This window comes from Ursus arctos, unplaced genomic scaffold (assembly GCF_023065955.2).
Source record: "Ursus arctos isolate Adak ecotype North America unplaced genomic scaffold, UrsArc2.0 scaffold_15, whole genome shotgun sequence".
NCBI lineage: Eukaryota > Metazoa > Chordata > Mammalia > Carnivora > Ursidae > Ursus > Ursus arctos.
The window spans coordinates 41,160,477-41,174,691 of record NW_026622819.1 but is presented as its reverse complement, the minus strand read 5'-3'; the positions used below and the strand labels follow the sequence as shown (position 1 = coordinate 41,174,691).

At 35.3% G+C, this 14,215-nt stretch overlaps 1 protein-coding gene across 9 annotated transcripts in view; it reads left to right on the top strand.

Moving 5' to 3' along the window:
- LOC123000108 (zinc finger protein 300-like) overlaps positions 1–11,953 on the top strand; it is a 28,722-nt gene extending 16,769 nt beyond the window's left edge. For all 9 annotated transcript variants that reach the window (XM_048224407.2, XM_044388524.3, XM_057312269.1 and 6 more), the window contains one exon: positions 9,888–11,953. In XM_048224407.2, the coding sequence (XP_048080364.1) occupies positions 9,888–11,431 (1,544 nt within the window). In that variant the 3' untranslated portion in view covers positions 11,432–11,953. The remainder of the gene's footprint in view (positions 1–9,887) is intronic.
- The last annotated feature ends 2,262 nt before the right edge of the window (positions 11,954–14,215 follow it).

Here is a 14,215-nt window from a genome sequence, read left to right as displayed (position 1 = left end):
ATGGGGAAAGGGCACAGAGTGTCCACACCGTCTCCAGGTGCGCCACTCTCGGCACACCTCCATGTGTTCACCAACCTGGAAGCACCTAGAGTTCTTGTTTGATATAGGTCTCTTATCCAGACATATGATTTGCAAATACTTCGATCCTGCGGGTTGTCTTTTCCCTCTTTTGATAGTATCCTTTGAAGCACAAGATTTTGTAATTTTGATGACCAGTTTTTCTATTTTTCTTTTGTTGCTTGTGCTGTTGGTATCATATCCAAGAATTCTTGCCAAATCCAAGGTCATGAAGATGTACCCCAAATTTTTTTTCTAAAAATTTTATACTTTTGGTCTTACATTTAGGTCTTTGATCCATTTTGAGTTAATTTTTGCGCATGGTGTGAAGTAAGGGTCCAACTTCATTCTTTTGCGTGTGGCAATCCATGTGTTCCAGCACCATTTGTTGATTTATGTACTTATTTATCCATTTATTTTTATTTGATTATGACATGTATTTTTATTTATTTTAATACCTATATAGTTAAATACAGTGTTGTATTATTTCAGGTGTACAATATAGCGATTCGACAATTCCGTGTTTACTCAGTGCTCATCAAGATAAGTGTACTCTTAATCCCCTTCATCTGTATCATCCTACCTCGCCTCTGGTAAACCTCTATAGTTGTTTGTTCTCTATAGTTGAGTCTGTTTTTTGGTTTGTCTCTTTTTTTATTTTTTCCTTTGTTCGTTTGTTTTGTTTCTTAAATTCTACATAGAAGTGAAATCAAATGGTATTTCTCTGACTGGCTTATTTTGTTTAGTATTATACTCTCTAGATCCATACATGTTGTTGCAAATGGCAAGATTTTATTCTTTCTAATGGCTGAATAATATTCCATTGTGTATATATATATATATATATCACATCTTCTTTATACATTCATCTTTTGATGGACACTTCCATAATTTGACTTTTGTAAATAATGCTGCAATAAACATAGGGGTGCACGTATCCCTTTGAATTAGTGTTTTTGTATTCTTTGGGTAAATACCCAGTAATGTGATTACTGGATCATAGAGTAGTTCTGTTTTCAATTTTTTGAGGAACCTCCATAATGTCTTTCACAGTGGCCGCACCAGTTTGCATTCCCACCAACAATGCACAAGTGTTCCTTTTTCTCCACATCCTCACCAACACTTGTTGTTTCCTGAGCTTTTGATTTCCTGACAGGTGTGAGGTGATCTCATTTTGATTTGCATTTCCCTGATGATGAGTGATGTTGAGCATGTTTTCCGGTGTCTGTTGGCCATCTGAATATCTTCTTTGGAGATATGTCTGTTCATGTCTTCTGCCCATTTTTAACAGGATTATTTGATTTTTGGGTATTGAGTTGTATAATTTTTTTAAATATTTTAGATACTAACCCTTTATCAGATATGTCATTTGCAAGTATCTTCTCCCATTCCGTAGCTTGTCTTTTAGTTTTGGTGATTGTTTCCTTAACTGTACAGAAGCTTTTTATTTTGATGCAGTCCCAATAGTTTATTTTTGTGTTTTGTTTCCCTTGCCTCAGGAGACACATCTAAAAAGGTGTTGCTAACAGCCGATGTCAGAGAAATTACTGCCTGTACTCTCTTCTAGGATTTTTATGATTTCAGGTCTCACATTTAGGTCCTTAATCCATTTTAAGTTTATTTTTGTGTAAGAAAGTGGTCCATTTTCATTCTTTTGCATGTAGCTGTCCAGTTTTCCCAGCACCATTTGTTGAAGAGTGTCTTTCCCATTGCATATTCTTGCTTCCTTTGTTGAAGATTAATTGACCATAGAATTGTGGGTTTGTATCTGGGCTCTCTGTTCTGTTCTTTCCATCCACTCATCTGTTTTTGTGCCAGTACCATACTGTTTTGATTACTACAGTTTTGTAATATAACTTGAAGTCTGGAATTGTGATGCCTCCGGTTTTGTTTTTCTTTTTCAAGATTGCTTTGGTTGTTCTGGATCTTTTGTGGTTCCATACAAATTTTAAGGTTGTTTGTTCTAGTTCTGTGAAAAATGCTGTTTGCATTTTGATAAGGATTGCCTTAAATATGTGGATTGGTTTGGGTAGTATAGACATTTTAACAATATTTGTTCTTCTAATCAGTGAGCATGGAATGTCTTTCTGTTTGTGTTATCTTTAATTTCTTTCATCAGTGTTTTATAGTTTTCAGAATACAGGTCTTTCACCTCTTTGGTTAAGTTTATTCCTAGGTATTTTGTTATTTTTGGTACAGTTGTAAATGAGATTGTTTTCTTAATTTTTCTTTTAGCTGCTTCATTATTAATGTATAGAAATGCAATGAATTTCTGTACATTGATGTTGCAGTGAATTTCTGTACACTGATGTTGTATCCTTACTGAATTCATTTATCAGTTCCAGCAGTTTTTTGGTGGAGTCTTTAGGGTTTTCTATATATAGTATCATGTCTGCAAATAGTGCAGGTCTACTTCTTCCTTACCAATTTGGATGCTTTTATTTCTTTTTGTCTGACTGCTGTGGCTAGGATTTCCAGTACTCTGTTGAATAAAAGTAGACATCCTTGTCTCATTCCTAACCTTAGAGGAAAAGCTCTGTTTTTCCCCATGTAGTATGACGTTAGCTGTGGGTTTTTCATATATGGACTTTATTATGTTGAGGTATGTTCCCTCTACACCTACTTTGTTGAGGGTTTTTATCATGAATGTATGTTATACTTTGTCAAATACTTTTTCTGCATCTATTGAAATGATGACTTGGCTTTATCCTTTTTCTTATTGATGTGACATATCAGTTGATTTTTTTTGCGAATATTGAACCACACTTGCATGCTGGAAATAAATCCCACTCGATCATGGGGAATGATTTTTTTAATGTATTTTTGGATTCGGTTTGCTAATATTTTGTTGAGGATTTTTGCATCTATGTTCATCAGAGATATTGGCCTGTAGTTCTCTTTTTTTGTTTGGTGTCTTTTTTTTTTTTTTTAAAGATTTTATTTATTTATTTGACATAGAGATAGACAGCCAGCGAAAGAGGGAATACAGGCAGGGGGAGTGGGAGAAGAAGAAGCAGGCTCCCAGTGGAGGAGCCTGATGTGGGGCTCGATCCCAGGACTCCAGGATTGAGCCCTGAGCCGAAGGCAGACGCTTAACAACTGAGCCACCCAGGCGCCCCTGTTTGGTGTCTTTATCTGATTTTAGAATCAGGGTAATGCTGGTGTCATAGAATGAATTTGTTCCAACACCATTTATTGAAGTGATTATTCTTTTCTCATCAAATGGTCTTGGTGCCCTTGCCAAAAATCAATTAGCCTTACATGAAAGGGTTTATTTCTGACTATACTATTCTATCTGTATATCTGTCTCTATGACAATCTCTGGACTATTGTTGCTTGTAGTAAGCTTTGAAGTTGGGAAATGTCATTCTTCCAACATTGTTTTTCTTTTCCAAGATTGGGAACATTGGCTTTTCAGGAATGAATTTTGGAATAAATGTATCCATTTCTATAAATAAATATCCTTAGATTCTGACAAGGATTGGTTGAATTTGTAGATCAATTTTGAGGAGTATTGCTGTCTTAACAATATTAAGAATTACAATGAACATGTAATTTTTCCCTTTCATTTAGGTTGTTAATTTTTTTGACAATAGTTTTCAGATTATAAATTTTATAACTGCTAAATTTATTTATTAGTATTTTATTTTATCTGATGCTATTGTATATGCAGTTTCATTAATTTCATTTCTGGATTGTCCATTGCAAGTGTATGGAAATATAATTGATTTTTGCGTATTGGTCTGGTATTCTGCAGACTTACTAATAAACTCATTTATTAGTTCTAATTGTTCTTTAGTTGATTTCTTAGGATTTTCTGTATAAATGGTTTTGTCATCTACAAATTGAGAAATTCCTTCACATATTGGATGCCTTTTTTTTTCTTTTTCTTGCCTAAATACCCTAGATAGAACCTCCAGTACAATATTGAATAGAATGGTGAGTGGGCATCCTTGTCTTATTCCTGATCTTCTGGGGAAAAATCCAGTCTTTCAGTGTTAAGTATGTTAGCTGTAAGTTGTCATGCCCTTTGTCAGGTTGAGGAATTTCTTTTTCTATTCCAATTTTGTTGGTGTTTTTATCATGAAAATGTGTTGGATTTTGACAAATGCATTTTCTGCATTTACTTAGATGGTCTATTTATATGCTGTATCACAGAATTTCAATTAGTTTGTTATTGGATAGTAAACCAACCTTACATTCCGGGACAAGTTCTGCTTGGTGATGGTGTATAATTCTTTTTATATATTGCTGAATTTGGTTTGCTACTTGTATTGGGGGTCTGGAAGACCACCCTTAGCCTGGATAATTTGCTAGAAGAGCTGACAAACCTAGAGAAGCTGTTACACTCATGGTTACAATTTATTACAGTGATAAGAATTTACCAGTCTAGGGGCACCTGGGTGGCGCAATGGTTAAGCATCTGCCTTCGGCTCAGGGCGTGATCCTGGCGTTCTGGGATCGAGCCCCACATCAGGTTCCTCCACTAGGAGCCTGCTTCTTCCTCTCCCACTCCCCCTGCTTGTGTTCCCTCTCTCGCTGGCTGTCTCTATCTCTGTCAAATAAATAAATAAAATCTTTAAAAAAAAAAAAAAAAAAGAATTTACCAGTCTAGGTCTGGACTTTTTTTGTGTGGGAAAATTTTTATTTATAACTTTCTTTCCTTGATGTGAATCTATTCAAGTTATCTTTTTCTTGAGTCAGTTCTGGTAATTTGTGTCTTTAAAGGAATTTTTTTTATTTCATTCAAATTGTCAAATTTATTGGTATAAAATTTTTCACGAAAATCCCCTGTTTTTCTTTTACATCTGTAGGATCTCATCTAGAGATGTTCTGTCTTTCATTGCTGATACTGCTACTTTATGCCGGCTCTCTTTTTTGTCTCATTGTTAGCTAAAACATATTAATTTTATTAGTTTTTTCAAATAATCAGTTTCTTATTTCATTGATTTTTCTCTATTGTTTGTCCGTTTTCTATTTCATTGACTTCCACTCTGATCTTTATTTCTCCTGTCTTCTACTTATTTTGGGTTTAATTTGTTCTTTTTCTAGCTTCTTAAGGTGGAAGGTTAGATTATTAATTTGAGACCTGTTTTGTTTTCTAACCTGAGCATTTAACAGGTAATTCTTATCTTGTATGGTAGAGAGGGATCATAAAAATTACCATATTAGTCAAAACTTTGCAAAGTAATCTTTATAATAAATGGAAAAAATTAAAATTGTTTTGTGACCTTTGACGTTTTTTGTGAAAACATTAAAAACCGTCTCACTGTTGGATATAACTGTATAGAGAAATGAAAATATAATAAAATGAATATTTACTACCTTACAAGTTGAAACATTGATAACATTGAAAATGTGGGTTTTTTTTTTTCAACAATCCTATACAGAGTAGTTTGAGCAGTATCTACCTTCTTATCATTGTATAACTTATGATAGGAAGTGAGCCTGTTTTCTGTGCCTTACGGAATTATCAAACTCTTTTCTAAGATTGGATCAGCTACCCGCATTTTACCCTTTGTGTTTTCAGTGTTATGAAATATGTCCAAGATACCGTGAAGATTTTTTGCCAGGGTCATTGCCTCTGTAATATATTTATTCTTTTTATCATAACTCAAGAATTAATGTCAGTTAGTTTTGCCTTCACTAAGTTCTTCTGGCTGCATACCTACAGTCTCATGAATAGTGGCAATGCCAAAGCTATCTTCAAGCCACATCTGGTGGTGGTAGTGTTTTTTCTTTGCTGCATTTTCATCTTTGCAGGCCACTTCCCTCTTTCTTTATCCATTTTCGTAAAATGCCATGTGGGTTTATCACTGAGAGACAAGGAGGAAATACACCTATACACTTCACATTCTGTATATATATTGGATAACAGATGTGGGGTTAAAAATCAACAACAGACTTTGGGGGCACCTGGGTGGCACAGCAGTTAAGTGTCTGCCTTCGGCTCAGGGCGTGATCCCGGCGTTCTGGGATCGAGCCCCACATCAGGCTCCTCCGCTAGGAGCCTGCTTCTTCCTCTCCCACTCCCCCTGCTTGTGTTCCCTCTCTCGCTGGCTATCTCTATCTCTGTCAAATAAATAAATAAAATCTTTAAAAAAAAAATCAACAACAGACTTTGAAATAAGTGAAATGATTGGGTACAGATCATGATGCATATCTGTTATTTACATAGTGATTTGTGGACTGAAGTGCTAGCAGTGAAATTTGTACTTTATGCTATTAGTCACAAATAGTATACTGCGGTAATTAAAATGTTAACTGTGTTTTTGCCACATTGGTGTTATGTAACTAAACGGTGCTCACTGAAATTCGTGCATATCAGAATCACTCAAAGTGAGGACTGCCTGTATATAATTTGTCCTCTAAGTACTGCTTTAACTTTGTTTTGCAAATTTTGATGTATTGTTTTCATTTTCATTCAATTCAGTTTTATTTTCTATTTCCTATTGGACTTTTTAACATACAGGTTATTTACACGTATATTGTTTTCCAAATATTTGCGGGATTTTTCAGATCCTTTTTTTATTTATTTCTAATTTCATTACGGTTGTAGAATATGCTTTGTATAATTTCTATCATAAAATTATTGCAACGTGTTTTGAACCCCAATATATAGTCTATTCTGATGTTTGATTCAGGGAGTTCTTGAAATGTGTGTTCTTTTGCTGGATGGGGTATCTATAGATGTTAGGTCAGGTTCGTTGATACGTAATGATTTTTCTTTTCCTGCTTGTTTTAGAAATCTTGTGAGAGGGATGTTGAAATTTCTGGATATAATTACTATTTTGTTTTTCCTTTCATTTTTGTGAGTTTTGGTTTGTGTGTTTGGGGAATCTGTGGTTAGGCAAAGATACATTTGTAATTGTTATATCTTCTTGCAAATCTCCTTTCACAATTTTGAAATATACTTCTTTGATTCTAATAATATTTGTTATCTTGAGGTCTGTATTATCTAATATTGATATAGCTACTTCACCTCTCTTGTGCTTATAGTTTGCATGATGTTTTCTCCCCCATCCTTTTATTTTCAGCCTAATTGTCTTTGAATTTAAAGTGAATTTCTTATAGACAATGTATAGTTGATTCTTAATGTCTTTTCCGTCTGACAGTTTCTGATTGGAGTATTATTCCATTCCCAGTTAATGTAATTATTGATTTGTTTCGATTTATGTTTGCCATTTTGCTATTTGTTTTCTATTTGTTTAATCTCTCTTTAGGTCCTTTTTCTTTTCCTGCTTTTATGTTGAACTTTTTTTTAGCATACCACCTTAATTTCCTTGTTGAATTTTTCTTTGTAGTTCTGTCTCTCTGTGTGTGTGATACTGCTATGGGGATTACAGTATGTTATTTAACTTCTTATAACCTAATGTGCGTTAATACTGCTTTATTTTTCTGGCAAAACATAGAAATTTTGCACTAGCATAGTTCCATTTTCTACTCTCCCTATTCTGTGCTGCTTTGTTCTTTTAATCATGTATATTACACTTATGTTTGTCATGAATTTGACAGTATGCTATTATTTTTGCTTTAAAAAGCTTTTTAAAGGAAAGAAAAAGAGAAAAAGCAGACATATTTAAATTCCTTATATTTACCTACACATTTAAAAAAATTGTTAGTGTCCTGTGGATTTAAGTTGTCATCTGGTACTATTTTGTTAGGCAGATTTTCTTTTGTGTATTTTGTAAATCAGTTCTGCTAGCAAATATATTTGTTTATCTGCAAATGCTTTTATTTTGCCGTGCTTGACGGAGTTTCGCTGAATATAGAATTCTTGGTTGACAGGTTGCTTTCTTTGAGTATTTGGAATATGTCATTCCATTGTTTCTTGGCCTCAGTTTTTTGAGTGTGTTGAAACTCAGCTAGCAGTGCTATTATTCTTCTATGCATGATGTGTCATTTTTTTTCTTACTGCTTTCAAGATTTTTCTCTTTGTCTTCATTTTTCAGCAGTTTGATTTTGATGTGGTTAGTTTTCTGGGTGTCCTGCCTGTAGTTTGTGGAACTTCTTAGATATGTCAATTAACATTTCTTACCAAATGGGGTGATTTTAAAGACATTTTTCTAATTTTTTTGTGCCTTTTCCTCTCCCCTCTTTCTACCACTCCAGTTACACATATACCGGATGGAATACCTAATATTCCACCACAGATCTCTGAAGTTTTATTTTTTTAATAATCTTTTTTCTTCTTCTTCTTTGGGTTAATTTTTAGTGATATCTTCAAGTTTACTGACTCTTGTTTTGCTTTCTGCTTTCTCAAATCTAATAAGCCCATCTGGTGAAGTTTTAATTTCAGCCTTAGAATTTTCATTTGGTTCTTTTATGTTTTAACTTACACAAAATAGATGTTAGGCATAGAGGAAGTTAACTACCACCACAATCATGATACAAAAAAGTTCTCTAATACTCAAAATTTCCTCTTTCTGCCTCTTTATAGTCAAACTAGTTCCTTTATATACTTTTTTCTCTTTTAAAATTACATGTTTGTTCACTCATCCCCTAGCAATCTTTTTCTTTAAGTTCTTTAATATCTTTATAATAGCTTCTTTGGGATCTTTATTTACAAAATACAGCATTTGTACCAACATAGAGTCACTTTCTATTGACTGATTTTATTCCTTAGTTTAGTTCACAGTTTTCTGTTTCTTTATATGTCTAGTAATTTTTGATTGAAAATTCTACATTGTAGATGATATGTTGTAGTCTGGATTCTTCTGATCCTTCTAAGGGTTTCTGTTTTGTCTTAGAGGCATTTAACTTGCTTGGGCTTAAACTGTGAAATCTGTTTGTCCCAAAGTATCATTGCTGATGTCTCTGTTTAGTTCTTGTTTGTTTGTTTAAGTCTGGCTGTCTAAGAGACTCCCCTTCACCTGGGTAAAGTAGAAGTGAGCTAGTAATTTGGGCATAGCTTTTATTAGACATCAAAAGTCAGTGTGGCTTTCACTCTTTGCTGCCTGAGTTGTGCATGTGGCAGAACACTTTAAAAGTCTAGCAAATTTACAAGATTCTCCAAATCTTCAATCACTGCTGGGCTCTCTAGGATATCTTTGCACAAATGTTTTAGTGGTCAGGTGGAGGTATAAGGAGAAGTTTATTATCTCAACCTTTCTATGACGCTTTTGTTGCCAAATTCCCGTTACATTTCTAGCTGCTCTTACTGACAGCATTAAGCTGTATCCTGTGGGTTTATGTTATCTTTTAATGCCCCATAAACTAGGGATAGGAGATGGGAAAACCCTAGGAAAGAATGCCACCTCCCGGGGCGCCTGGGTGGCACAACGGTTAAGCGCCTGCCTTTGGCTCAGGGCGTGATCCCGGCGTTGTGGGATCGAGCCCCACATCAGGCTCTTCCGCTATGAGCCTGCTTCTTTCTCTCCCACTCCCCCTGCTTGTGTTCCCTCTCTCGCTGGCTGTCTGTATCTCTGTCGAATAAATAAATAAAATCTTTAAAAAAAAAAAAAAGAATGCCACCTCCCCATTCTTACCTAATGAAGTAGAAGTTTTTGGTGAGTAAGCACTTTTCAGCTTATTACCTCCTGTTAGTAGTTTTTCAGTGTCCTCAATTAGTTGTGTTTTTAAAAAATCATTTTATTTGTTTTTGTACTTATTTTTGGGGAGAAGAATTCGTCAACTACCTCATGGCATCACTACTGGAAGTAAAGTCCATCTTTAATTACTCATGTGATAAATTTACATGTTTCATATCGCCTGTTGCCCTCCCAGTTCTCTGTCTCCTGGACCATTACGTATCATCCATTTGATTTTACCTCTTTTGTCCTCTACTAAATCTTTTTATCTGTTTGATTTTATTTTTTTTATTCTTTCAGGGAGGGAGACTAGACTTGAAAATCCTCAATTGGATATACTTGGAGGTGTTTCCTTGCATAAGGAGATATTGGAAAGTGTAACAAGGGATCATTCATTGTACTCCATTTTTAAGGTCTGGCAGGGTGATGACCAGCTGGAGAGAGATCAGGAAAATCAAGACAGACTTCTCAGGCAAGTCATGGCCATCAAAAACAAAACAGTTGTTGAAGAGTCAGACTATTCAAATAAGACATTAGGAAAAATATTTCATGACTACACAGACCTAGATGCTTTCAGACAAGGACTGTATAAATGTGACTCATTTGAAAAGAGCTTGGAACCTAATATAAACTTATTCAGTTGTAATAGGGGTTATGCAAGAAAAAACACTGATGAGAATTTTGGATGTGGGAGTACACCTATATCTTCCTATTCTAAGCATGAAAAAATTCATAGTGGCGTGAAGCACTGTGAAGATAGTCAGTGTGGAAAGATTATCAGCAATAAACAATCTCTTATGCAATATGTGAATGTTGAAACTGGAGAGAAGACCTGTGTATGCATTGAATGTGGGAAATCTTTTCTAAAAAAGTCACAACTCATAATACATCAAAGAATTCATACTGGAGAGAAACCATATGATTGTGGTGCATGTGGGAAAGCCTTCAGTGAGAAGTCACATCTCATTGTACATCAGAGAACTCATACTGGGGAAAAACCTTATGAATGTTCTGAATGTGGAAAAGCCTTCTCTCAGAAATCATCCCTCATTATACATCAGAGAGTTCATTCTGGGGAAAAACCATATGAATGTAATGACTGTGGGAAAGCCTTCTCCCAGAAATCACCCCTCATTATACATCAGAGAATTCACACTGGAGAGAAACCTTACGAATGTAATCAGTGTGGGAAGGCTTTCTCCCAGAAGTCACAGCTGATTATACATCATAGAGCTCATACTGGAGAGAAGCCATATGAATGTACTGAATGCGGGAAAGCCTTCTGTGAGAAGTCCCACCTCATTATACATAAAAGAATTCACACTGGGGAGAAACCCTACAAATGTGTTCAGTGTGAGGAAGCCTTCAGCAGAAAGTCAGAACTCATTATACATCAGATAATTCATACTGGGGAGAAACCTTATGAATGTACTGAATGTGCAAAGACCTTCTCCCGGAAGTCACAGCTCATCATACATCAGAGAACGCATACTGGAGAGAAACCCTATAAATGCAGTGAGTGCGGAAAAGCCTTCTGTCAGCAGTCACATCTCATTGGACATCAGAGAATTCACACAGGAGAAAAACCTTATATATGCAGTGAATGTGGGAAAGCCTTCTCTCAGAAGTCCCACCTCCCAGGACATCAGCGCATTCATACAGGAGAGAAACCTTACATATGTGCTGAATGTGGAAAGGCCTTTTCCCAGAAGTCAGACCTTGTTGTACATCGGAGAATTCATACTGGGGAGAAACCCTATCAGTGTGCTGTATGTGGGAAAGCATTCATTCAGAAGTCACAACTCACTGTACATCAGAGAATTCATACAGTGGTAAAATCATAAGAATGGACTAAGCACAGAAAAGTCTTCAGTATCTGCTCAAGCCTTAATAAATAACAGAAAACCCATGGATTGCAGTGAGTTTGCGGGCATATTTACTGATAAAATTTTACAAGTGAAATAAAGTTCCTAATGTATTTAATTTTTTATCAGGTATAATACATCTCAGTTATATAAATAATGGCATTTTCACTGTGGCATGTAAGACTTTTGAGATTGTGAACTGAATGAGTAATATAACAAGTTACATATATAGTTTATTTTGAAGTTATGTATTTATGATTATGTTACATAATAAGAATTGGACATGTGATAAAATTGTTAATGTTAACTTAGCATAATTATGGCTGTGTAGTAATTCCCCACAGAGGACATGAAGAGGGCTTGAGTCAAAAGATGCCATGACCTAGAATCCGTGCCTCGGGGAAGGGTTTGATTGTCACTCCTAAAGGTACCTGTAAAATTATTCTTGTAGATAGATGGAAAGATGGGTTGATAAGATCCAATAAATGTGGTCTCTTTGTTTGCTTGTTTGTTTCATTTCAAGAATATAAGTTGTTCAATGTCAGTAGATGGACCCAGGATCTTGGAATTGACACTTCTTGTTATTTCTCTCTTTTACTCTTCCTCTCTAGGGGTTTGGCGTGATGGAAAGACATAGATGGTCATGGGTTCTGATGCTTATTCCAGTACTCACCGATTGTGTAACTTCAGGGAAGCCTTTTTTCATCCACAGTATCTGTTCCTTATCTATATGTAAAATTCTGGCAGAGAACGTGTTTTTAGCTCATACTTGTCCCTGTTATCTTCCCTCTCTGTTCTTTTGCAGGAGTTTGCTAATACCCAGGTGTACATCTTTAAACTTGATTTGCATTCCAGACACTGTGTTTCTGATTCCCCTGATTTCTTTTCTGTCTTTTTTACATTAACGCTGTCCTTGTGTCTGGTGGCCTAATTCATACTGTTGCGGAGACCTCAATTTTTAATTTATTAAACACATAAGTTTATGGTGTTTGCACATAAAGACCCTGTGTGATACCATCACAAATCCTGTGTTACCCTTTCCCAGAAGTACCAGTTCTTTTTCCTAAGAACTGAGTGGCCCTTAGAGAAAAATCCATGGGGAATGTGAAAGACATGCTTGGGGTAGCCTACATGGGCAGGTACGAATCAGGACATAAAAATCCCACCTGCTGTCTCTAAAGTGTTTCTATATTCTTTGTTGTGGGCCCAACTCTTCTCCCATAAGAATCTTGATGGGGAGAAGTCATATGTAGCAAGGATGTAGTAGACCTGTGTGGCTAAATATGATTTCTGCAAGAAAGTTCCTACTTGATTCCTTCATATGTCCTGCTTAGCTGACCCTTTCTCTGCAGGGCCCCAGTGTTTACTCTGAGAAGTAAGACTGTATGGGAACCTCTGCAGAGGACATGGCATACCTCAAAAAGATGTGCAAACGTGTGTGAGAAAATTCTTTGTGTCATTGTAAACAGTGATTGATATTGGATATAATTGGCCATTTAAACCTGGGAAATAAAACCTTCAGGCATGTCTCATGGAGTGATCTGCTTTGAAAGGTCTTGATGGAAGTTGGCCCCACCTGGCCCTTATGGAAGCATGGGAAAATCAGGGTCTCAGGAACATACAGAAATGTTGTGAGAAGGAAATGATAATATAGTAACAATTATGGAAATTATGTAAGGAAAATAAAGACTCAAGAGTTCGTATCTTCTCATGGGCCTTCCATTTTGCCTTTTCACCTTCCAGGGAACCTCATTGATCCGATCACGACATAATATGTACCATATATTGCCATAAAATGTAATAAAATTTAGTCCTTATTGATGTATAGAAAATTTCCCTCTAAAGTCTGGAAAAAAGACAATGTCCATTCTCACCAGTTTTTCAACATTGCATTGAAAGACCTAGTCAGGGAAATCAGGCAAGAAAAAAATTGGTATAATGATTGGAAAGCAATTAAACACATTATTTGTTGATAAAATTATATAATTCCTTGCATAGAAGATGAAAATGTATAGGTTAATTGTTAGAAATAGGAAGTAGTAATGTTTCTGTATATAAAGTTTTTAAAAATAAAGTTTATGCAATAGATATAAAATGAAATTTTAAAGATACGTTACAGTAGCATTAAAAATACATCATGTCTAGAAATATGTGTATTTCCAGTACTATGTTGAATAGAAGTGGCAAGACTGGGCAACTTTGTATTGTTCCTGATCTTAAAAGAAAAGCTTTCTTCACCACTGATTATGATGTTAGCTGTGAGCGTGTCATATTTTGCCTTCATTATTTGGAGGTATGTTCTTTCTGTGACCAATTTGTTGAGATTTTTTTTTATCATGAAAGGATATTGAGTTTTTGACAAATAATTTTTCTGCATGTGTTGAGATGATTTTTTATCCTTTATTATGTTAATGTGGTGAGTTACTTCTTTTAATTTTTATATGTTGAAACATCCTTGCATCCCAGGTATAAATCCCAGTCAATCATGGTATATGACCCTTTAAATGTGCTGTTGAATTCTGTGTGCTTGTATTTTGTCAAGAATTTTGCATTTATATTCATCAAGAATGTTGGGCTTTGCTTTTCTTGTAGTGCCCTTACCTGGCTTTGGTGTCAAAGTAATGCTGGCCTTGTAAAATGAGTTTGGGAGTGTTCCCTTCTTAGTTTTTTTGAAGAGTTTAAGTAGGATTGTTGTTAACTCTTTACACATTTTGTAGAATTCACCAGTGAAACTATCTGGTCCTGGGCTTTTCTTGGTTGAGA